The sequence below is a fragment of the Peromyscus californicus genome, unplaced genomic scaffold, assembly GCF_007827085.1.
Source record: "Peromyscus californicus insignis strain IS unplaced genomic scaffold, ASM782708v3 Scaffold_11__1_contigs__length_118956290, whole genome shotgun sequence".
Classification (NCBI taxonomy): domain Eukaryota; kingdom Metazoa; phylum Chordata; class Mammalia; order Rodentia; family Cricetidae; genus Peromyscus; species Peromyscus californicus.
Window position 1 is genome coordinate 52,781,082 of NW_026294402.1, and position 24,787 is coordinate 52,805,868.

The 24,787-nt window shown below is 53.4% G+C and overlaps 1 protein-coding gene across 1 annotated transcript; it reads right to left on the minus strand.

Annotated features, from left to right (window-relative positions):
- Positions 1–407: 407 nt before the first annotated feature.
- On the minus strand, positions 408–24,005 carry Loxl1 (lysyl oxidase like 1). The gene is made up of 7 exons (XM_052762159.1): positions 22,494–24,005; positions 9,189–9,297; positions 5,847–5,984; positions 5,233–5,389; positions 4,580–4,675; positions 2,640–2,755; positions 408–733 (listed from the first exon to the last, which is right to left on the minus strand). Exons 1-7 carry the CDS (start codon positions 23,683–23,685, stop codon positions 727–729), a joined length of 1,815 nt encoding a protein of 604 aa, XP_052618119.1. The 5' UTR covers positions 23,686–24,005; the 3' UTR covers positions 408–726.
- Between the last annotated feature and the right edge of the window lie 782 nt (positions 24,006–24,787).

The window sequence follows — 24,787 nt, forward strand, 5'->3', positions numbered from 1 at the left end:
GTAATCGTATGGGTCAGGGCAGGGGCTAGGGTTGTCCCGAAGGTACCCAGCACTGTGAATGCTGTGGTTGGCTCCCAGTCCCGGATGGTAGTGGTGAGGCTACAGACTGAGAAGGAAAGAAGGGCCAATAAAGGGTGGATGACTGAGGGGTGGGTGGGTGGGGGCTGGGGGGGGAGCCACGTTTGCCCTCACTCAGTGAGATGGGGTCCTCTACCCAGGAAGACAGCTTGGCCTCGGGCTAAACCCCACAGCATTTCCGTGATGGATGGTGTCTTGGAGGATTGCTGGAGTCCTGGCAGGCTGGCAGCCACCCTTCCCACATGTTCCTACACAAAGGCTGAAACCTTAGGCCATCTCTCAGGCCTGACCCAGCTGTGGTCCACCTAGCCACTAGGCCAATGCAGAACTCCAGACTAGAAAACCCTTGTTTTATTCAGCACCTGGGCAATCTTGCTGTGTGGGATGGCCAAAATATAAAAATTAAAAAACCAACAACAGACAAAATGATGTTGTAGAGGAGAGCTAGTTACAAAATGGGGCCTGGCATCCAGAATCCCTGTGGCTTTGGTCCACGTTCACTCCCTGAGGCCGGCAGGGAGGGATGCCCCAGCCGCCAGCTGCCCTTGCCCTTAGGCTAGGGGACTGGGCTTCTTGGGGGAGGCTGCCTGGGAGCAGGGCCTGCTTTTTAAGGAGAGATGAGGGGTGGGGAGTCTGTCCACTCAGAGATCAGGACCTAAGGAAAGAAAGAGTTGGTCAATGACATGACATCTGTGAGGTGGCCCGCCTCCCTGACAGACTCACTACAGATAAGGTTCCGGGGTGGGGCAGGCAGAGGTCTCCATCTTCCCCAGGAGGGTGGGCTCAGGGCAAAAGGACGGGGCACTCAGGCTTCCAAAAGAGGTCCTTCGGGGCCTCCCACCTCTTAGAGCACAGTCCCAGCATACCTCCCGCCGGCTGACCCAGGGTCTAGCTGCTGTTGTCAGGAAATGCTACTCTGGTTGTTATCTTTTAATTCTGACCTCCCGCTCCCTTTTTTTCCCTTAAAAAGGAGAAAACATTTCTCCCTTCCCCTCTTCAGGAAGATGATGGAAACCCACGTGTGTCAGTCCCGTGGCCTTTCTGGGAACACTCTGTGCAGCTTCCTGTGCACGCTGGCCCAGCAGCCTGCCTGTGGTCAGGGTCACGGGGACACGCTAATAAGACCTGAGGCTTTCCAAGCACTTATGTAAAGAGGTCTTGGAAGCAAGGGCCTTAGCCTCCACAGCCACATGCCTTAGGGGAGCACAGAGGTGGCCCAGATGCTTCTGTCTACCCTCTGAGGGCCCTGATAGTGCTTATGGGGTCCCAGTGGCCTGAGACACATCCTCATGGGCCTTGGAGCAAGAAGGCATTGGAAACTCAGGCCTATGAAAGCCAAACTTCCTGTACACAGCAGGGCATGGTCATTTCACCCACTTGTCGTGTCCTGGGTGATGGTAGTCTGATTCTACTCCCGAGGAACCTGATCTCTGTACTGAAGTAGAGGTGGCAGGACCCATTCTTTCAGATGGGAGCATATGAGTGGGAGTGATAGTTAGCTTTGTGGATAAAAGAGCTGTCTCTAGATGTACTCTGGCCCTGGTCACACACTGAGCCCTGATCCTGTTCACACACTCAACCCTGATCCTAGTCACACACTGCACCCTAATCCTGACTATACACTCAGCCCTGATCCTGGTTACACACTCAGCCCTGACCCCACAGGTGTAACCTCTTATACTTGCCATCCTTTGAACAAGCACACGCTTTGGGGTTAAACGCCTCTTGGGGACTTGGAGTTTCTACAGTCTGACCTCAACTGATGAACTCAGCTTAAAGCACTGGGACATTTTTAGGAGAAGAAAGAATATTGCTTTGATCTAAACAAACATTTTAAAGTTATAGGGGGTTGAGAGGGGTTGTAAGTTTGTAGGCAGAGGGTCTCTCTGCAAAGTACTTCCTGGAAGGAGGGTTTCAGGAGACTGAGTTCCGCTGGCCTGGGACAGCGGGTGCTAAGGACCCTGCTTAGCAACCGTATACTAAAAGCCCAGGCCCAGATTCTATTAACTTTCCGTGTGACGGAGATCCAGGGACAGAGGTTGGCTCATTCCAACCAGAACTACTCCTAATCTGGGGTTATTTAACCCAGTCCCCTTGATGATGACGCCAATGAGCATGCCTGCTGTTCTGAATTCCTCCATGTGCTGGAGACCTGGACATGCTGGCATCAGGCCTAAAGCCCTCATCCCCAGCTTTCGTGGGAAATGTGTGAAGAAGGTAGTTCTGAGAGCAAAGGTGTTATCAGAGCATGGATCCGCAGACTAGGATTGCAGAGCCTATGCACTTAACCAAACCATCTGCCTTCTGCCAGTTTCTGTCTGATATCCCAGGGGGCCACAGGATTGGACCCCATGTCAATACCCCATAGCCTGAGCCCCATCATGAGCTCTCAGCTCGGGGCTGGTGCAGACAAGAGTTTTCCTTCTACATACACCCATAGCTGTGTTTGGCTATCAATGAGCCAAAGTACAGGCGTCTTAGGTATTTCAGGGAGTCGTCCTGCCTGCTTCCCAGGCAGGAATGTGGTTGGGGGAGGAGTCAGGGGGTGGGCAAACACGTACTGGACAATTTTGCAGTTTGTTGTAGAAACGTAGCGACCTGTGTAGTGGATGTTGCATCTCACTACATTGTTGGTGAAGTCAGACTCCAAAACAATGTACTTGGGGTTCACGTGCACCTGGAGAAGAGAAATGGAGAAAAGGGGCTTCTCAGGAAGCTGTACCCCTTCTGGTCACCAAAGAAGGCAGTGGAGAGGCAGACAGACAGAGAGGGAGACACGGAGGTGGAGACAGATGTGGGGGACAGAGATCTGGGATCAAGAGACAAAGGTGGGAAAGAAGGGATAGCTGTCATTCAAGAAAACATCAACCGTCTTCTCAGCAGGAGGTCAGGAACTTCCCCAGAGCCAGAGCTCATTCCAGGAGGGCCCAGCAGAGGGCACTATTGCCAGTCTCTGCCCCAGAGAATACTGTATCGAGGGCTGGACCAGGGGGTCAACACCTGGTCTACTCGACTCCAACACTCACAGCTGTTTAACACATAGCCCTGTCCAGGTGACCTATTGAGGGCCCGACTGATGCCAGGGTATTTACCGTGCCCTGAAGCCAACATTTGTTGAGAAGATAGCCCAAGTGTGCCCTGTGCTCTTTGTCTGAAAGAGCTACAGAGACAAATCATGACAGGTTGGATTAGCGGGGGTAGGCACCAGTCACTGCAGGACATTTAAGAAGAAATGCAGTTGAGCTGGGTGTGCAACTCTGTGATGGAGCACCTGCCTAGCATGGATGGGCCCCATCTGCAGCCTGCCCCCCCCCACATACATACACACACACACACACACACACACACACACACACACACTTAATTAATTAATTAAAAAAAATCCAGAACTTAAAAAAGAACAGGGCTGGAGAGATGAGTCAGCTCTTAAGAATGTTGACAGCTCTTCCAGAGGACCCAGGTTTTGGTTCTCAGCACCCACATGGCAGCTCACAGCCTTTCATATTCCAGTCTCAGGGGATCCAGGGCCATTTTCCAGACTCTGGATGTACTTCCCACACACGGTGAGCAGATATACATATAGGCAAAACACCCATATAGAAAATATAATTAAAAAATATTAAAAAGAACAGATGTTACTTGAAATCTTAGTGTACTCTTCACAGCTTAAACTATGTACTGTTTATGTGGTCAGTTTGCCCACTGCCTGGAACCCAGAGGGGCCTTCATTAGTCTTTGGTGAGTATCTCATCAGGTAGGACTCACTCACCTGCACCCTGTGGAGCAGAACTCAGGCTTCTGTTTTGTGTTTTGAGGACCACCTCTCTACCAGCCTCTTCCTGCAGGAAAAGCCACCACCCATGGCTCTCCCTACACTGAACTTTGGTATGGAGCAGGTATAAGAAAGCTGACAAAGTTATCCCCACCCTCCATGTGCTCACATGGAGGAGCTAAGATTTAACTTCCTGGGGTCAGGCCATGGGGACATGGCCCTATACTGTGTGTATGGGTGTGCCAAGCTGGGCTGTATGTCATCAGCACAATTTTCTACTTGTCCCAGTACCAAAGGGGATGATTGATGGGGTAAGCTCACGCCACTCCAATTAGCAAGAGGGGTTCCTGCTGGAAGAAATCTTGGTCACAGATACTCTGGAGCTTAGCCCATTGCAAGGAGCTGAGAGCCTTCCATTCCACACATGGTAGGATGGGCTAACTGGCTCTCTGGGTCTTTTGTCACTTAGAGATGATGATGTCATCATCACCTCTCCTGTAGCTACCATGGGGCTGAAGATTCCTTGGGGCCTTGAGGGGGAGAGAAGCATGTGCGCTTGAGGTACACATGACCAGAGAGGAACATAACCTCAGATAACGTTGCAGATGGTAGCCCAGCTGAGCAACTGGGGAGGTGGGGACACAGCCAGAAAGGGAGCATCTTTTAGAAGTGGGAGATGATGAGCATGGGCATCAAGTTGGAGAGAATGTTCCAGACTGTGAGGCCCACCTTGAGGATGTAGTTCCCAGGCTGCACATCAGTTATGTCAATCCACTGGCAGTCAATGTCTGCATTGTAGGTGTCGTAGCAGCCTGGACTCAGGCCCTGGGGAAAGGGATGAAAGGTCAGTTGAATCTCAGAGCCACCCCATGCCCATCCAAGGCAGGCTGGGGCTTCTGCCTCTGTGCTTCCCTCCTGGCCTGGGCCCACAGTGGTTTGGGCCCTGGTTGAGCCACTGTTTGGGTGAGCCAAGCAGAAGGTGGAGATGCCAATAGGCAGAAGGGGCATGAAGTGAAGGGTCTGATGCTTGAAGATGTTTGACAAAGATGGCCGAAGAAAGGGATGAAAAGAGATGGGCATCTGGATGTTTTGTGGATGAACCTACGGAAAGATGGTTTGGGACAGACCTTTGTCCCTCTTTAGGCAAATGAGACATGGTGTTATCTAGACTGTGCGGCAACGACCTTTTATCTCCAGGACAGACACCCCTTGAGATGAGGAGGGAAGAGGCTTGTACAGGGCCCTGTGATGGTCTCAGGACTGGCAAGAAGATCCTCAACCAGAGCTAAGTGGGCACAGCCTTGGCACTTGCCCGTTCTTTGCTTGGCTGGCCCACTCCCCGTCCATGTACTCCTGTGCCCACCCTGCCACACTAGCCCAACCTGTGTGTGAGAGGTGCACGCATAGCGCTTGAGGTTGCCAAAGTCACAGGTGCTGTCCTCTAGGCAGAAGCTGGCCTTGTGTCCCTCGGCCACTTTCTTGCCCGTGGCTGCATCGAGCAGGTCATAGTGGCTGAACTCGTCCATGCTGTGGTAATGTCTAGGGGAGGAGAGAGAAGAAGGCCTAGTTTCCCCGGGGCTTTCCTTCACATCTCCCCTCATGAGATGAGCCAGATGACGGGCTACGGTGGCTTCTGAGCCACTGAGCCCTTCTGTTCTGAGTCCCACGGGGTAGCATCTCTGGGGCTAGGTCACCTCAGAACGGCACCTCCTCAGGCTCCTTACTTCTTTTCTGGACTCCTTCCTGTTCCGGTTTCCCATGGGCAAAACCCTGCATTCTAGACATTTCCATCCCTTACCAAGGCTGATCACTCTACGGCCCATCTTTCAACTCAGTTTCGATGAGGGTCCCTGGCCAGCACTACTTTCCTAGGGCAGGAACATCTCCCAGCGTGCTAACGGGCAGGACTCAGGCACCTGGGGCCCTGGCCCGGGAAAGGAAGGAGCAAAAGCGGGTCAGTCCTAGGAAGGAGCAAAGGCAGGTCAGTCCCACTCACTGATGGCAGCTGTGCCATTCCCAAGTGTGGCGTGGCCGGTTGGGGAGAAAGTCCGCTGTGCCCTGGTTTTTCACACGCTGGGGGAAACGCAGCAACACTCGGAGGTCGTAGTCGGTGGCCTCGGGGGCATAGGCTGTGCTGTGGGAACAGGCAGGGAGACTGGGATGGTACTGGGACACCAGAAGTCAGCGTATGCTAACTACAACAGGCCCTGTGTCCAGCCACTGTCCTCCCAGCCCCCTACTGCCCCATAGATACTGACATTTGACCCCTGCATGACAGTGAGGTCTGGCCTCTTCTCTCATGACACCACCCAGACCTGGCTGGCCTTCTGTGTGTGACTGGCAGCTGTTAACAGACTCTGGCCACAAGCTTCTAGGCAAGTCAGCTAGAGACAGCACCCACCACCACCCTGGGAGCGGCTGGGGGTCACATAGAAATCTTTGGAGGATAATTTAGGAATAAACAGTTCTGGGCCTATGAAGTCAGCTCAGCTGGTAGAGTGCTTGCTTTGAAAGCATGGAGAACTGAGTCCAATCGTCGGAACCCCAGCAAAAACCAACCATGGAGTTGTGTGCTTCCAACGCCAGCACTGGGGAGGTGGAGACAGGGGGAATCCCTGGAGCTTGCTGGCCAGGCAGCCCAGCCTAACTGATGACCTCCATGCCAATGGAGGACCCTGTCTCAAAGGAAGTGGCCAACATCCTGTAAGATGACATGCAAGGCTGTCCTTTGGCTTTCACTTGTACATGAACACACATCACCTGCACACATGCACACATATTAAAATAAATAAATAAAACAGAGCCTAACAACCATAACTCAGGAATGTCTAAACTCTTCCTTCTTCTGGACACAGCCTTAACTGGTGACCAAAGTATTCCATGTCTTTCATGTGTGTGACTGAAAGGCGGGCCTGAACATTTTGGGCTAAATCTTCATGTTCCCCTGGCCCCATGTTCCCCTGGCCCCATGTTCCCCTGGCCCCATGTCTTCATGTTCTGCTCCACTACAGACTGAGCGCCAGCTCCAAGGGCTGCTCCCCCTTAACACGTCTCTCCCCCCCCCCCCCCATGCTGTTTGCCCGACCATAGCTCTAGAGCTCACTAAGCTTCCTAGTCCCAATTCAAGTTCCTTCCTCCAGGAAGGCTGCCGTGATCGTTGTACTTAGAAGCATCTTGGTTTGCCCGAGGGCTCTCGCAATACTACCTACGGCTCACCCTGATGTCACATGCACCCTGGGCTGGCGCAGGTGCCATCAGACCATCTTTCCCTGCTGGCCTGGCTTCAGGACCAGCAATGTGCTCTTTCCGTTCTAGAAGGCTGTTCTCCATTCATGTGTCACTTTAAATTCCCATCAGAAGCAGGGAAGGGAGAGAAAAGAGGGATTTCTTTTGTGCGAGGACACACACACATACACACACACACACACACACACACACACACACACACACACAGGGAAGCCTGGCTGCCGGCTCCCTTCCTTGCAGCTGACCACTGACAGCTGTCCTGGCTGGCCTCATTTGGGACTGGGTTGTAAGGCCAGAGGCGAGAGGTGGCCCATTGTGGGGATTAGCCCTCTCTGAGAATATGTCTGGACAGCAGGCAGCTCAGACTCCTGTCTGCCAGGACGTAAGGCCCTTGGCCCTGTCTGGAGGAGGCTTGGAATCCGTCTGTGTCTGGGTTGAAACAAAACATCCTCCTTGCCTGTTTGGTGAAATCCTGCCCTGCTGTTCGGCTCAGAACACCGTGGGAAACCAGTAGGATCTAGCGTCTAGGCCCAGCTTGGCCACAGGCTGGTGGTGAGATTGAAGCAAATCCCCTCCCTTCTCTGGATTCAGCCTGCAGTGTGGGCCCTGGCCCAGGGCTCCAGCCCACACTTGAACTGACTGACTGTGGAGAATTCTCCCACTGCAGGGCCCCAGCTCCGCAGGCGTTTCTGTAATCCTCTACCCAGCCTTCCCGGAGGCCACATCCCTGCAGGCCCCTCCTTCTTTGACCTTACTCAGCCCCAGCTCTACCCTCAGCCCCAGAGCTGTGCACCCAGGCTCTCACTCTGTTCCCGAGGCCTGTTCAGATCTGTCGTTAGAGCCTGGATGAGGGGTCACTCACTCCAGGCAGACAGAGAAATCACCCTGACAGGGGACAGGTTGCATTCTCCTCACCCAACTGGGAGCTCGGGGCTGAGCACTTGAGACGCTCCAAAAAAGATGTATTGAGAATTTGGCTTTAGCTAAAACGATTCAGACTCGTGCAGGTCCACCATGGAAACTGAGCCCTTATCACTGGAGGAAATGTCAGCAGAAATGGTGTGTTCTCTTCCCAAGGACAAGGGACACAGACAGGCCTGATGGTCAGTCAGGTCAACTGAGTGGCTGTCCATGGATGGTCCCCAGAATAGGGACACCTTGCCCGTCTGTGATAAGGGACTTTCACCAGAGTGTCAATCAATTGCTCTACCCATCACTCTGATTAGTGTCATTTTAAAGACAGATGGTTTTATCAAAGAAGCAGTAAATTGAGTTATATGCTGTTGAAAGTTCTTTATCTTACCACAGACAGATGAGAGAGTTTGTGGTCAGCTAATCTGAGGGGGCACAGGGCTAAAGGTCTAAACTGAATAAATGTTGACATTCCAAAGTGGTTCCTAGAGAGTAAAAGGTAAGAGAGTTCACATGTAAAAACAAATAAACAAATGTATTTTTAAAGTGGGCAATTAAGGGGAAAAATATGCTTTTGGCATTCGTGTCCAGAAGAACAGCAGATTAATGTCCCTTTAACCAGGTCTCTTAGGGCAGGGAGAGGACTCCAAAGCACAGAAGCTGAGCAGAATATGAACCGCTAATAAACCAGAAGTGAGCAAGGCAAGAGCAGGGTGGGTGTGCTCCCCGTCTGAGCTGAGGGCAGTGGTCTCCTCCTCTCTCCAGGACAGTACATAACTAAGGCCTCACTGTCCTCCATGCCTGCCCATCCCCTGCTATGATCAGACGGGCAACCTATCCTCACCCTGCAGCCCTCTGCCCTCCATCCAGAACTTCCCTGACACCCACACTGACCACTGGAAATACAGATAGCATCAATTTCGGATCCTTCGTGGTGCCTTAGTTTCCTAACGGGGCAGCCCATTCTGTCAGGGCTGGTGTTAAGATTAGTGTCACAGTGTCGTAAAGGCCCTTGTGGGGAACGTGCGTAGGCTAAGAAGAACCCACTCCCTCCCTTTTCCTCACCCCTTGAGCCAAGCAAGATGGAGGCCAGGGCTCTGAGAGGCTCAGACACTTTGCCAGGCTCTCTCCATGGACTCTTGAAAGGCCCTCTGGTTCATTCACCCCCAGGTCTCCTTACCTGGCCAGGCACTTCTCCTCTGCCGCACAGCGCAGGGAGTACAGATGGGCTCTCTGCACATATGTGGATGCCTGCACGTAGTTGGGATCCGGGACCAAGTCAGGGAGGCCTGGAGAGAGCGGGGAGGAAGAGCACAGTACCAAGAGGGTCAGACCATTCACTGCCGGCTCCAAGGACCTCCTCCACCAAACCGTTGGCCATTCCTCCTGGTCAGTGGGTCCTGGGTTCAAGGAGGTCAGCAGCAGTTAGCTGCCTCTGCAGCTTGGTGGTGTGGGAGTATGGAGACACCCTAGAAGATTTGGAATGTGAACAAGACCCAGGAACTGGAAGGAAAAGGTGTCTGGGAGGTGGAATGGCATGTCATGAGGAAAGGCTTAGAGACGGGACCAAGGAGACTAAAGAATTTCCTGGCGGAGCTGCTTCCTCTGTCCTTGCTCCCAAGACCTCTGCATGCTAGCCAAGAGAATCCTCTCACCTCTCTATCCAGCCTTCTTCAAGGACCACCAGGACAGCCCCGGCTTATAGCCCAGGGTGGGCCCCAGAAGGTTCATGGGCAGAGTTAGGTGAGTATTAATAGGTAGGAGGAGATGGGCAGGAAGAAAACACTTTCCCTGAGCCAGCAGAATTCTCAGCCTGGTGCCAGCTGAGCTGTTCAGGATATGTTCTTGGCGCCTGCTGCCACTTCTGGCCGTCAGACTCTAAACCAGCCCACAACCATTCCCTGTGGTCAACCTCTGGTGCCCAACCTGAGGGAGGGCCTGGATCCCACCCCTGCAGGGCCCAGGGGAAGTCTAAAGATGGCTCCAACCTTTCTTTGTGACCGCTTGTTCTCTAGGCTACACCAGGGTCAGGGGGCTTCCCTTTTTGTCTTCCGCCTGTAAGGATCCGAGTAAGTTACCGGGAATAGGCAGGAACCATAGGCAGGTAGCAGACCCATCTCATAATGGACAAAGGGCAGAATGGTCTTGATGTTGGGAGTGAGGGCACAGGTGGAGCAGTGACTTGGGGGGGTGGGGTGGATCCTTGTTCTACAGATAACTTACAGAGGGGGGCTCCTAAATTCTTCTCTTGGGCCTTAGAGATTCTGTCCAGTAAATGATAAAAAGAGACTGTAAGTTCCTTCTAGGATCTCAGCCCTCTGTCCTTGGGGAATTCGGAAGGGTAAAGGCAGGCAAGGAGGCGCTCTTGAATCATGGGAAGGGGCTTCTAGGCCCCCTGTTTGCCAATCACTTCCATCAGCTTAAAGGTCCCGACAATGAGGCAGACAAAGGGAAGTCTGGTTTCACAGCCTTTGACAGAGGTGTGTGCCTGCACACACACACACACACACACACACACACACACACACACACACACACGCACATTTACACACACATCCCTTGGGCCCCTGCCCTGGGACTTTTCTCCCTGGGGTCTGGCCCTCAGGGGCAGCCTGATCTGGGCAGCCAGGGTGATCTCACCTACTTGGAATGGAGAGGCTTAGAGGACAGGGTGGGTGAGGATGAGGTGGCTCCTGGCAAATGGGGGACTTCTTGGCCAGCCTAGGCTCTATGACATGAGCCCCCTGGAATGTTTGCAGTCATTTCCCAAGGGACCCTAGGGACCTCAAACCAGCTGGGAGACGGTTCTCATCCACTGGTTCCCAGAAGCTTCTGGAAGGGGGGTAAGGAAGAGAGGAGGGGTCCCCTTTCCCCACCCTCTAGCAACCCAGCCATAGGTGGGTGTGGCCGCTGGGTTTAAGCCTCGTGGGCCCAGCATTCAGCACCAGACAGTCTGCCGCTCCCATCCCAGGCCCCGTTTCAATAAATACCGCACAGATGGCTCCACAGAGCTTTCCTGGCCCGACCCTTCCTCTCTAGGCTGTTTCATGGGCTGGCTGTGCAATCCTGGACAGTCAGGAGACCAGAGTCTGAGGCTGGGGCACTTGGGGCCAGTTATACTGCTCTTGTTCTCTGAACTTGATCCTGCCCACGGAAGGAGCCCAGTGACCACACAGGAAGCCCTGGCCCAGGTTCTACAGTGAGTATGGATTCTGGTCACACACTGAGCCCTGACCCTGGTCACACTTTGACTTGACCATGGTCACTCACCAGGCTTTAACTCTCATCACATACTGAGCCCAGATCCTGGTCACATATAGAATCCAGAATCTGATCACACACTGAGTGAGTCCTGGTCCTGGTCACACATAGAATCCTGATTCTAGTCACACACTGGACTTAGACTCTTACCACACACAGAGCCCTGATTCTGGACACACTGAACATTGATCCTGGTCTTATTGAGACCTAACCACTGAGCTTTGATTCTCATCATACACTGAGTCCTGATCCTCGACACCCTGAACCTGGATCTATCAACATCTCTGAATCTTAGTATTGCTGTCCTCAGTTTCTTTCTCTAGACAGTCAACGAAAGCAATGTATTAGGAGGAAAGACCCTGCAAAATGAACTGTTTTGACATCAACTGTCCTTTCTGATTCTAATGGAGCTTTGGCGTAAGCCTTGGAGCTGCTGGGAGGAGTTATCTGTAGAGCACACTGGAGAGACTAGGGGCAGGCTGCAGGTCAGTCTGAACATCATTCCCGGCTCTTGCCTCAGGCAGCCTTCCCTGATTACTAGTGACATTGAGGGATGCACATACTCCTACCTCACTATTGGGATTTCCTCATATTCCTCTGGGGATTCCTTCTGTTCAGATGGGGACCTCTCTAAGGGCAGGGCCCGTATCCTACTCATGGTTAGCAGGCCACATCCTCTGCTTCTTTAAAGGTTAGTGGCTTAATACACGACCATCCACATCCATGTGTGCCTATCTCTTTAAGATCCACGGGCATTTTATACCTTTGGAAGTGTGAGGAAGCCCACCTAGAGAGGGTAATGGATGTGTTCATATTCATACAGCGATTTGGGGCAGTCTCGGGAGATCCTATGTCTCAGCTTCCTCCTGTCATTCTTCTTTTTATAAAAATAAACTTGGGGCTGCAGAGATGGCTTAGCAGTTTAGAGCACTTGTTGCTCTTGTAGAGGACCTGGGTTCCATTCCCAGCACCCAGATGGCACCTCACAACCATCTGTAACTCCAGATCTAGGGGGATCTGACACCATCTTCTGGCCCCTGTGGGTACTGCACACACATGGTTCACATACATGTAGGCAAAACACTCACACAAATCAAATAAATAAATACAATGGACTTCTTTTTGAAGTAGGCTCTACACACAAAGGCACAGATTTTTGGTGCAGTTTGGCAAGGTTCTGACAAATGTATGCTGCCATCAACTACCACCACAACAGAGCTAAGAAAATGTTCCCAACCCTGGAACACATTGATAGGGTTTTTAAATCACTTGTAGGTTGGTTTTGTCTGTTTTAGTAGTTACATGCAATCATTCCTCTCATGATTTTAGCATTGTCTTTTATTTTGACCACTACTGGAGTCCCCATGACTCACCTAACTCCTCCTACCTAGCTGTGCCCCCACCCCTATCATGCCCTTGCTGTCCTGGGAGTTTAGAGGCCTGGTCTCCCACCTCACCCTCAGGACCCCCTGCTGAGGTCCCAGGGAGTACAGGCCCTTCCCTTAGCTGGTATGTTTTTCCAGAATGGAACAAAGCCTCCTTCTCCAGGCTGCGATCCCAGAGGACATTCTGACAGCAGCCAGGCTTGGGCTCTCATTCCCTTTGTGGGGCTTGGACCCGGGGGAAACTTGTACGATGACTGGAAAGAGATAAAAGAAGCTTTGCGTGGAGGTTGGCAGGTACAGAGCTAAGGGAGTCTGAGCTGCTGTTATTGGCTTACAGGCCACAGGCAAGCTGGTCAATGGGGAATGAAGTCCAGGTATAATCAGCATGGTTACTCCCATTCCAAAATGGGTCAAATTCAGGAGTCCCATCAGTTATGGGGTATAATCCTGAGGTGGGGTGGGGGTGAGATGTGTTTTCCAACAACTTGGAGTCTGTTACCCAGCCCTCAGGTCTGGACCTAGAGATTAAAAATGTGGTTTCTGATACTTTTCTGTGAGACCGTCATGTTTTCCTAACTATGGAGAATGGGATAATTTTCATGTCTGATTGGTTCAGAAAAAAACTGGCCCGTGGTCTGTGGACAGCTTCTCTCACCTCCCCTTCGGCTTCCTCCAGTCTCTGTAGGTATGTCCCAGAGCACCTGCACATCTTTATGGACTGTGTAGTTCATGTCAGATGGGGCTGTGTTTAAAACACAAATGAGAACTGGGTGTGGCAACCCACGCCTTTAATCCCAGCACTCAGGAGTCAGAGGCAGGTAGATTTCTGAGTTCGAGCCCAGCCTGGTCTACAAATTGAGTTCCAGGACAGCCAGGGCTATGTGGCTCTAGAAACAGGGCAGGCAGAGGGCAAGAACCCAGGTTCAGTTCCCAGCATCCACACGGCCGCTCAAAACCATTTGTAACTTCAGTGCCACGGAATTTGATACTCTCTTCTGATATCTTGGGGAATCAGGCATGAACGTGGTGCACAGACATACATGTTGATAAAACATTCATATACATAAAACATACATGATAGTCTTACAGGACCTGGACTGTATCTTGATTTTTTTTTTTTTAGTCACTGTAAACCTTCAGGACCTTGTGCATGGCTTGGCACTGCTAAAGAGGAGTCTGCCTCCCCAGAATCCCATCTGACCGGTCTCCTGGGAGGGTGTGGCCTTGAGCCCTGTTCCACACAGGACACAATGAATGTTCTTACAGGTTTGCTGAGCACACATGACCAGCTAACAGGGAACCTGCAGCCCCGTTCAGCTTCCTCCCTAGTCTTCAGGTTGGAAGTGGATCAGAACCCAAAGGCTGTGTGGACAGCCTTACTCTGCTGTCCCCTCTGAGGGTGGCTGGGTCACTGCTGGCTGAGCTTTGCCCCTCGTGTGGTAGACTTATATGTGACCCTCTCCAGGCCTCTCTCCCTCCATATGTCTGCGCGGATCCCCTCGTCCCCCAGGCCTGGAGCCCTATGCCAGGCCCCTGTGTTCATCCTTCCCTAGGAAGGGATGTGCTGTCCACAGCCTGGGCCAGGATACTGGGAACACTGAGTCAGAGGACAGCAAAGACCCTTGGGATGACCAAAGCCCAGGGCTCAGCTGGGGAGGGCCTGGGTGTGATTGAACCAGGTCCCAAGCCATTATTCAGGCAGACAGAGAGCTGTCCTGCCGTGGTGGGCCCCTAGGCCGAGATAATGAAGATCCAGCCCAGGGAAAAGCCAAACATTGCATTTCAGCTCTGTTCTCAGAGAGTCGTATGTGGCAGCCAGCATTCTATGCAAAGACTAGCCACACTGATTCTTGAAGCGAAAGACCTCAGGACAAGTCTACCCTGTCCTCTTGTCCTAGGCTAGGTCTGATACTTCTAGACCACTTCCATGATGGCAGTGACCATGAGCCTCTTTCTGGGCAGAATCCAAGTGGGGTCTTCTGGTGCCTAAGGTTCCAGAGGTTAGTTCGCCACTGTGCTGATCCTCCAGTGCACTGGCCCATTCCCCTATCTGAGTCTGTTGCCCTATCTGAAGGATGCAGGGAAGACTGAAGTAACTGGCTCTTGTGCACAGGTTGAATGGATCCATAAACACTTGGAGATAAAAATACTTTTTTCGGAGCTATTCAATCAATTCTCCAGCCTTGGGCAAGAGCCCGAGACCTCTCCCGACCTCAGCAGCCCATGCTTCAACAGTTAGGAAATTCTCCCACTGGCTGACCCAAACCCTTCCTGCCTCGTTAGAAATCTGTTCCCTCCTGCCCAGTATGTGTGTGGGCTTGTGCGTGTCTATACCTCACCTGTTTTCCTCTGGCTTTGCAGGTTCTGTGGGGTCCATAACCCTCCCCTGGCATCTGTGTTCTCTAAACCCCTGCTGCTGGGGCTCTCAAAGAATGGGAAGTGGAATCCAACAGAGCCCTAATCTCTTGAGCCCAGGGCTGGAGGATAAACACAGTCCAGCAGAAACCCATCAGTTGGTTGTGAAATATGTGCTGAGTGGGATGTTTTGGCAAGTGAACACAGACAGACTCCAGAGGAGCCCCTAGGTGGGGAAAGCGGAAAGCCCTGCCCGGCTCAGACTTGAATAAAGATGAGCCAGAGTGGGTCAGAGCTGGCAGCTCCCAAACCCAGGAAATGATTAGCTAATAATTGGAACATTAAGTTGTCAGCACCCGCCCAGAGGTGCTCCACCTGTTCTTGCTAGCTTGCAGGCAAGGTAGCTACCGAAGCCTCTCTGCCCCATGGTGAAGCAGCAGTTCCAGGCTGGGGAAGAGGGCTATGATGGCTACAGAGCCAGGTCTAGAACTTTCAATGGCTCCCAACTGCCTAAAGAGTGGAGCCTAGACATTTCAGGATGGCAGCAAAGGCCTTTTGTGGTCTGTCCTTAACCTGCCACTCCAGAACTCTGAATTGTAAGTAGCAGTAAGCAGCTGCGTAACACCGCAGCTTGACCTCTCTACCTCTGAACTCTGAGCTCACTGTGCACTTCTGTGCATGCATGCCTCTCCCCTTCTCATGGTTGATTCTGCTCACTCTGGGGTGACACCATCACTAGGTCCAGAGCCCACCTGTCAAGCTTGACTTCCTCTCCCAGCACCCTGCTTCCTCTTACAACACTCACATCCTACCTTTCTTCCCAACTACACACCCCCAGCACAGCCATTAGCTTCCTGCAGTGGCTGCCTAGTGTACAGTGTAAAGGCCAGTGACATCACAGTGTCCTCTGTTGTCTGAGGCCTGTTAATCTTTCTGCTCAGTCTCCTATTCCATCTCTGTTTCCACCTCACTCAACCTAAGCACGCTGGAGCACACTTGCTAATTCCCATCTTTGGGCCTTTGCACTGGTCACACGCGCCCCCCCCCCCCCCACCATCTGCAATGTTCTTCCTACAGATGGCTAATTGGCTCACTCACATGCCTCCTTCAAGTCTTGGTTTAGATGCCACCTTCTTGAGGCCTGTGGTGGTCACCTCTGTAAACTGCTCCCGTCCCCCTACTCCTGATCCCTTAGCTACTTCTATGTCATCCACAGCGCCTACCACTTAACCTATGAATTATGTCTGTAAATGACAACATAAGGTCCAAAAGGCAAACATTTCATGTTTCTTCTCATTCATACCCAGGTGTAAGTTCTCAGCATACAGTAAGGTGCTAACATACATCCGCCAGATGACTACACGTCTCAAGAGATGCCATCTACAATCCTCAACTGGACAGGAGCTCCTGAGAGCAGTCGGGTTTATGGGCAATGTCATCGTTTGCCTCCACTGAGCTGTTGGTCTGGGTATCCCATACGTACAGTAGGAAGCTGGGAGCTGGGCACTTAAGCCAGGTGTCTGGTTTCTTACAGCTTGGCTGAGAGTTAGAGAGGGCAGGAGTGGGTCTAGGGCATGGTTAACCTACCTGCTCAGGTGTTCAGGAACCAGCACCTGCAGACACTCAATGAGCAAGGGTGTGAATGCCTGTACCCACAAAGACTCTGGGATCACCTGCCTGTGGAAGACTCTTCATTGTCAAGCAAAGCTGGTGTTAGTTCCCAAAACTCTTTTACTTGGGGCTTGGGAAACACATGGTTCTAGTTGGCCCATGGGCAGGGAGAAGGGTGGGCTGTCTTCTATGGTTTGACACTTTTGAGGGCACTGGCCTTCAGGCACTCTCCTTCCTGTCTGGCATCCTGACTCCCTCCCCACTTCCTGGAAAACAGATTCCCGGTTTCCAGGGACTTATCACAGGCGGGGGAGGGGCAAGGGACCCAGGCCCAGCCCTTACTCTGTAATCCTGAGCCCACCCAAAACACCCCTGGGTCCAGCTGCAGCGGGGAGGAGGCAGTTAGGTCAGGTCATGGGTGGGAATAAGGCTCAGCCTCTCCTTTCGGGCCCCTGCCCCCGCGGCTGCTCCGCAGGAATGCTGGGCACAGGAATTGGAAGCAGGTGTGGGCCGCCTGGCTGGACTTCTGGCCTCCAGTTCCCTTCCTCTCCTGCTTCTTCTAGCCACTGCCTGGGGAGTTTTCCATGTGTTCTTGGCTCAGAAAGGAAGTGGGGTGGACTCCAGCAGGGTGCTCAGGGGAGAGGTGCCCATCCTGAGTCCAGAGATCTCTGAAGATACCCCCCCAGGGCATCAGGAGAAAGGAAAGGGGGGTACAGAACTCTCTAGCTAAGCCCAGCAGTAGCCTGGTGCCTGCAAAGGCACTAAGGACTGTAATCCCCACTTCAAGCTCTGCTACCAACCCCAATAACTGGGGGGAGGGGACAGTGTCTCAACCTCAAGGCAAAAACAAGACAAAACAACAACAAAACATTGTGTTCCCTGACACCCCCCCCCCCAACTCAGTGTTCAGTGACAAAAGAGTCACTGAACACTGAGTTAGGTGCCACTGTTTTAAAATACTTTCCTGAGCAGAGTGAGAGCAGGGCCTTGAGAGGGTACACACCCTTCCTGGGTCCAGCTTGGCTGCTCATGACTGCAGCCTTGGCTTCTCTGAGCCGAAGCTCCCTCCTGTATAAAGTGAGTGATAACACTATCCTATACTGTAACAATACCTAGGGTTGTTGGGTGGCTTAAATGAGAAAATGGGAAGAGTGCTTGGCAGAGCATAGCTCATTTATAAGCAGTGGCAGCTACCATCAGACATCTGTTTCAACAAGAGCCAGCTCCACAGAGACGTCCAGGCTGAGGGCAGGGGAGTGGAGGCCATATGAGAGGGTCGTGAGCCAGGAGACAGGAAGTCTGCCTGGGGGAGGCTGCCTGGAACCCTGCTTGCTCCCTCAGACATCCACACCCCTTTCTTGCTGCCACTTACCTAGATGGCCCTCTACAACTTTCTCTGTTCCAGCCAGTACCTAAATAGCCATTGAATGCTTGAGTGCATGAACAAATGAATGAATGAATGAATGAATGAAGCTTGCATGATATGCAGTAATAAAAATACATAGAAAAAAATGAAAAACAATGCGTGGCTATGAACACAGGATGAATTCATATGGACTCGAGTCCTGGGTTCCCTATCGAAAGTCAGCAAGTGAGCCCTTCATTCATCCTGTCCACGGAATGGGGCAAATTCACAGTACCTGGCTGCAACCTGGGGATTAAAGGAGATCAAGTGGGAAGTCACTTGGAGCCTAACTCTCAGCAGGGAATGCAGAGGGAGGCTGTGCCCCAGAGATGCCCAGCGGGCAGAGAGGTAGGGCTCTTGTCCTGCCTCCCATTGCTTATCTTGTGTGGTGTCACTGTGCCATCTTACTAGGCTCCCTCTTCTCGTCTTCCTAGGGCCTGTGATCTGTGTCACCAAGAGCTTGTGGGAACAAATGTAATCATGGGATCCCACATGTAGGTCACAAGGCTCGGAAGGTGCACGCGGTTTAGCAGGCTGCTACTCCATCTCTGCCTGGAGGCTCTAGCTCTGGAAGCTCGCCGGGTGGAGGCCTCTGCCTTTCTGTGCATCTACTCAAAGCACGCTGGAGGAGAGCAGATGACCTAGAGGGGAAGGCAGGCTGAGGAAACAGGTCATTAGGCTCAGGTGAGTGAGGAGGGGAAGCTGGGGTGAGGGCAGGGAGCCAGGGCTGCTCCCAGGGACTGAGGGCCTTCTGCAGTGCGGGAAGCTGGTTTAAAAAGGTACTACCTTGGAAACACCCTTAGATGTTAAGGGAGCATGTGGTCCCAGAAGCAGCACAATGGTGGCTGTGGATGCCTGAAAAAGAGCAGGAAAGGAAGGGAAAAGAGAGGAAGAACCTTAGATTCGGAGATGCTAGGTGCACGTGTCAAGATCCAACTGTCCTTGTCAAGCCAGGAATGGATGACACACGCCAGGCAAGGCTGAACAGCCATCAGGGATGCCCTGATGGTCAGCCACCTTTGTGACCTGTTCCAGATTCAGTGATATGTCTTTCATGGACAATGGTACTGTAGAAGCCCTGGACCGATGAGGGAGGCCAAGTTAGAAGGGGAGATCCTGGGAGGAAAGCCATGGTCTTCTGGGACTAGGGGCATCTCAGCACTAAGACCTCTAACTCAAAGAACACGGGGCTGTGGCAAGCAGGGGCTGGAGCAAGGATGCTTGGGGAGGAGGGCCTGGCAGCAGTCTCAAGGAGAGGTGGCATGGGGGGTTGGCACAGGGCAGGGGACCTAGAAGCCCTGGGAGACAGCCAGCCACTCCCCAGGCCTCTCTGAGTAGATGTGTTGTGAGAGATGAATGAGGGATGTGAGCCTCTCTGGGCCTCCATAAACCCTCCTTCACCTTGGTGACCTGTTCCGGCCTTGGAGACAATGGTACTGCAGAAACCCTGAGCAGCCCAGCACCCAGCATTAAAAGAAAGAGGAGAAGGCTGCTGAGGCAGAAAAACTGAGTTCAGGACAGGCACTTGGAAGCCACATACACAAGGGGGGACGTGGGCGGTGCTCACATGTGTTTGGTGTTGTAAGGACAGATCCACACCCACACACAAGCACAGGCTGCCAGAGCTGGGCCTCAGACCCCTGAGTGTGTGGCCAGGAGGGATGAAGTCAGCCTCGGAGAATCTGCCCTGGGCTCCCACACCAGGCCTGGGGGGCTGATCTCAAGTACAAGACTTGGACTTCACTGGGCTGGGATTTTCCATGGTCCTAGACTAGCAGGGTGGAAGGGAGGAACCATTATCAGGGGAGTGTAATGTCCCTTTTCTGGCTTCTTTGGGGACCCCACACTAGCATGTACCCTAACTCCGTCCCCATATCCTATTTCCTCCATGATCAGGGGAGGGGGATCTTAGAAGATGCTGATCGCCATCCCCTGCACGATGCTTGGGCACCTCCTCTGAGAAGCCCTCTCTGAGCCTCTGGAGCAGAGACACTCAGCATTCATTACAGATGTTCCCCCTCCCCAGTCTGATTCACTCCCAGCTCCTGTGATTTTGTTGTTTTCGTTTTTGTTTTTCAAGACAGGGTTTCTCTGTGTAGTCCTGACTGTCCTGGAACTCACTCTGTAGACCAGGCTGGCCTCGAACTCACAAAGATCTGCCTGCCTCTGCCTCCCAAGTGCTGGGATTAAAGACATGCACCATCATCATCCGGCCCAGCTCCTTTGATTTTTGAAGTGAAATTCAGAACCCCATGCAGAGCTGAATTATGGGCATGTCAGGGTGGGTGCTCCCCCAACCTGAGGGAGACCCTCCTCTCTACCTACCTCCCACAGCGTCTGCTCCCAACACTGACCTAGTCACACACCAATGTGTTCTTTCTGCTGTGCTTCTCTCAGGGCAGAGTCTGAATTTGATGGATGCCAGACTGGGTACCAAGAACACTGCCTTCAGGGGAGAATCACATTTGATTCAAAATGAACTATGGAGCTCTGGGGCAGCAGCTGCCTGCTGAGCACCAGGCACCCCACTCCAGACATTAGCCTTGCCCTGTTTTATCTTTCTCTGAACCAAATAACTTCCTTGAAAATTCACAGGCCACAGAGGGGCCCTAGAAAACCCACTGGCTCAAGGCCCAGATGTGCAGTCCCTGGCCTGCCTCTGCCAGCCTTGTGGCATTTGAGGCCTTGGTTTTCTCCTCAGTCCGGAGGTGGGGCCCTTCTGGCTGAGCTCCGCCTGAGCTGAGGTCTTGCATTCTAAGAAAAGCAGCCACAACAGTTAAGCACTTGGTAGGTAAAACACCCTCTCCTCCAAGGGGCTCCTGGGGCAAGTCAGCACAAAGCCATACCACCCTGCTGCAGGCGGTGTCAAGCTGGTGACCAAGGCCTCCATACATTGTCACCATTGATGTTTGGCATTGCATCATAGAGGCACCCCACTCCCCTGTTCTGATTCACCTCCAGCTCCTGTGGTTTTCAAAGTAGGATTCAGAATTGAATTAGACCCAGGGCTATGCAGTGGATATGACACACTACCCTCCAGACTCTCCTTCCCCTGGTCTTCAGCCCTAGGAGCCCCCAAGCAGCAGCTCTTCAATTAGGCCATCTTGTCTAGATTCAGCATTTATCCGATGCTGACAGAGGCTGAGGAGCCAAGGCTGGGCTGGGCACCAGTACCCTTGGGTCACAAAGGCTCATCTTCAACTGATAGCTCTGGTATAGCAGCCCTGGTATGGAGCAGAGAACTGTGGGCAGAGGGCACTGCCCTCAGGGTGTACCGCATGTGCATTGAGAACTCAGTGGAAACCTTGACCGGAGAGCAGACAGCCCTGTATGGACAGCATCAGCAAGGGGATTCTAGGACAGCAGAGGACGGGCTGATGGCCATCCAGCACTGGCCAGACACAACAGTTGGCCCCTGTCTCAGTAACAGCACATGTGGAAGCTGCCCATCTGGCGGAGGAAGACCGCTCCACCCCGACCCTTGTGTGCAGATGACCTGGCCTTCCCAAGAATAGGTCATATCTTCATCCCCGGGGAAAACCAGAGGGTGGCCTGTCTCCAGACATTTCCTGGGACTCTCCCTCAGAGCCAAGATGAACGTGAAGCAGTGGAGCTTTGGCCTGGCTTATGTTCTAGGGAACATCAAAAAAGCACAGTAGCCAAGATAAGTAATATTTAATATGATATTTTTAAAAAGCAAAATCAATACAAAAAAATCTACAATGAACAAATATCCTGTTTCAAATAAAGACAGGCCCCATGTTGATTTTTCAGTTTGTCTCAGGTTATGGAACCATTACTGAGTCTACTTAAAATTTGGACATATTTGTTCATAACAGATTTTTAATGCACTGAAATATTACTTATCTTCATTATTCAGGTTTTTTAGTGCTCAGTATGCCCTAGCCAGTGGGCTCTGGCATCCCAGCCTTATGGGCTCCCCTCAGGGGTCTGCAAGTTATGTTTGTTCAAGTGCTGCTCTTGACCCTTCACCAAGGGTCAGCCACCTGACAGAGGCCCGGCCATAGGGACACTGCTGTACCTCTAGAAGCATCTTGAAGACCTCTTGACCCTGAAGGTCCATAGTTCCCATGATCCTTGCCTCACTCTTTGCATAGGCATAATACAGTAATTTCTAAGAGTCATCGGAGAGTCCCTGACTGGAAGAGAGAAGGGCTTTCCCCCACTTTCCCTAGTTGACCCCAGTGAGATCTGTAAGTACTTCTTAAAGCCTGGCTAGTCCTTCCTTGGTTACCCCAAAGCCAGAGTCAGAATGCAGGCCTTTGACCCTGATGGATAATGGATGGATTCAGGGCGGGCTGGGAGGAGAGGCACACAGTTGTTCGCTGTTCGCTACACGGCTCTTGTTCAGCCCCTACTTGGAGACCTTTGATTAGAGAGAGAGGATCTGCACCCCTGGAGCAGCATTCACCTGTGACCAGAGTGTCAAGCCAAGGACGGTACTCACCGCGACCATTCTGGTTGGGTCGGTACACACTACCCACGCTGAGCCGGCCCTGTTGGGCGCCGTTCCGCTCCCCACCCGGCGAGGGCGCATCAGAACTGCGCACAGGCAGGTAGGGTGGCTCCAGCACGCGGAATGGGGGTTGTGGCTCCACCGCGCGCGGAGGGACGTAGGCCTCGGGAGGCACATTGGCTGCATAGGGAGGGTACCAGCCGAGGCGGGGATCACCAGCGTAGGTGCCACCGGCCCCGGCGGGGGCCTGCGCTGCGTCAGTGCTGGGATCAGGGTAGGCCTGCTCGAAGCCCGGGGTGCCTTCATTGTACAGGCTGTGCGAGTAGCGACGGTCAAGGCCGTCGGAGGGTTGGGGTTGAGGTTGCAGCTGCGGCTGGGGCTGGGGCTGCGGTGCATAGGGCCTCTCTGGGGCTGGGTAGTAGCCCTGGGCCGGGTACTCGGGCTGCTCTTCGCCGCCACCGCCGTACTCCTCGTAGCGTGCCCGGGGTTGGAAAGGATACATGACCCCAGCCGAGGCTACAGCCGCCGCCCCCGCGCCCATGCCGCCGCCCGCACCGCGGTAGTACACGTAGCCCTGTTCGTAGGTCCGCGACGCGGGGTCGTAGTTCTCATACTGGTTCACGTAGGGCGCCTGCGGGTAGGGGAACTGCTGCGGGTAGGAGGATGGCTGGCGGTAGGTGGTGGCGAAGGCCGAGGCCGAGACTGAGGAGGAGGTGGAGCCCCCGTGCCGTTGCTGGGAGACAGAGGTGCGAGCCCGAGCCATGCCTGTGCTGTCCCCGACGGCCACCTCTCGCCAGTTGTCGGGCACCTGGCCGAAGCCGAATGGATGCCGCGTTTGACCGCGCACAGTGTCCGAACCCACGCGCCCGGGCAGGGGCAGGGGCAGGGACGGCGCCTGCCGACGCCGGGGTCCCCCCGGGCTGCGTCGCTGAGACGTTTGGGGCGCGCCTGCCAGCAGCACTCTGGAGCTACTCTCTCCTCGTTGGGGCCCCGCGGGCACGTACTCAGAGCCCGAGTTGAGCAGGCTGTACACCTGCCCGTTGTTCTCCCACTGGATCAGTTGCCGCCAGCGTCCGGGATCCGAGCCCTGTCCTGGCTGCGCCTGCTGCCCGTGCACCAGGACGCACAGGCAGGCGCCCCACACCAGGGTCCCCAGCTGGCTGCCGGCTCCGGCCAGAGCCATAGTGGCCCTTCTGCAGAGGCCAGGTGGGCAGAGAGGCTCTCAGGAGTGGGTACGTGCTTCTCTTCCCACGGCCTCGAAGACAGGACGGCTCCTTGCCTGCCCAGGCTCTAGCTTTGTCCATCCTGGCCTTGTCCCGAGCGGGACGGCTCCTCCGATGACAGCATTTCGAGGCCAAGGGGTCAGGGCAGGGCAGGGGCGGTGCCCAGGGCTGCACGAGGCTTTCCGCAGGGCACGGGCGGGCAAGACCTCCTGGGGCCCTTACATGGCCAGCCCCACACTGGCTAGCCGCTCGCTAGGCTGGCGCTTTCCTACTCTGAATGAATAAGCAACAGGCTGGAAGTGTCTGGAGGTTTCAGGAACCTGGTCCGCCTGCTGGGGCCTCCTCCGCGGGGCCCTATGGCCCGCCGGGTTTTAGCTATGTGGCCTGTCCCACAGAGCAGTACTCCCTCAGTCCATGTAGCTTCCAGCCAAGCCACAGACCTGCCTCTGAGGAAGGGAATGAGGCAGAGAGTAGGAGGGGGCCCCTGGGGACTCGGCTCTGTTAAGTGGGGTTTCTGGCAAGCACAGCCGGGTTAGGATGTGGGCACTACCCTGCTGGTTCCACTTTGCTCTGGACACAGTTTTCCTAAACTCCACTTTCCTCATTGGTTTCACCTCTTCCCAGGCTTCTTGGGGTGCCTTCTCTCTTCTCCAAAGCTATTGCTAAGAGACATCTTTGTTGGTGAGCCTCCCTCTAGCTGGGGCCACCCTCTAATTCTGCACCCTGAGGACACTTGGCACTCGGCCCTGAGTACAAAGACCCTGGACGTTCAGCTCCTCCACCAGATCTCAGTCTATAGGCATGGAGACTATTCGGTGTGTGTATCTGGTGTGTGTATCTCCAGGCGGAACAGGACTTGGGAGCCCATGGGCGATGCTGACTTCATGCATCTCCAGTGGTTTCTGTCCTGTGTTTCATGAGTCTAGCGTAGCCAGAAATAATCTGAGTATATACACATGGATAAGATGAGCCCAGCAGCTGGCTGCCTTGGATATGGAATAGGGTCGCTGAGAGGCAGAGAAACCTCAACCATAAGCATAAAACAGCAGAGAGAGAGAGAGG

Bases quoted from the DNA above. Each gene is read 5' to 3' on its own strand.
- Loxl1 (XM_052762159.1), bottom strand. From the start codon at position 23,685: ATGGCTCTGGCCGGAGCCGGCAGCCAGCTGGGGACCCTGGTGTGGGGC. The intron at 5,390-5,846 runs GTGAGTGGGACT...CTCCTCCCCTAG, and splicing joins GAATGGCACAGCTGCCATCA to ACATTACCACAGCATGGACG. The intron at 4,676-5,232 runs GTTGGGCTAGTG...CCCTTTCCCCAG, and splicing joins CGTGCACCTCTCACACACAG to GGCCTGAGTCCAGGCTGCTA.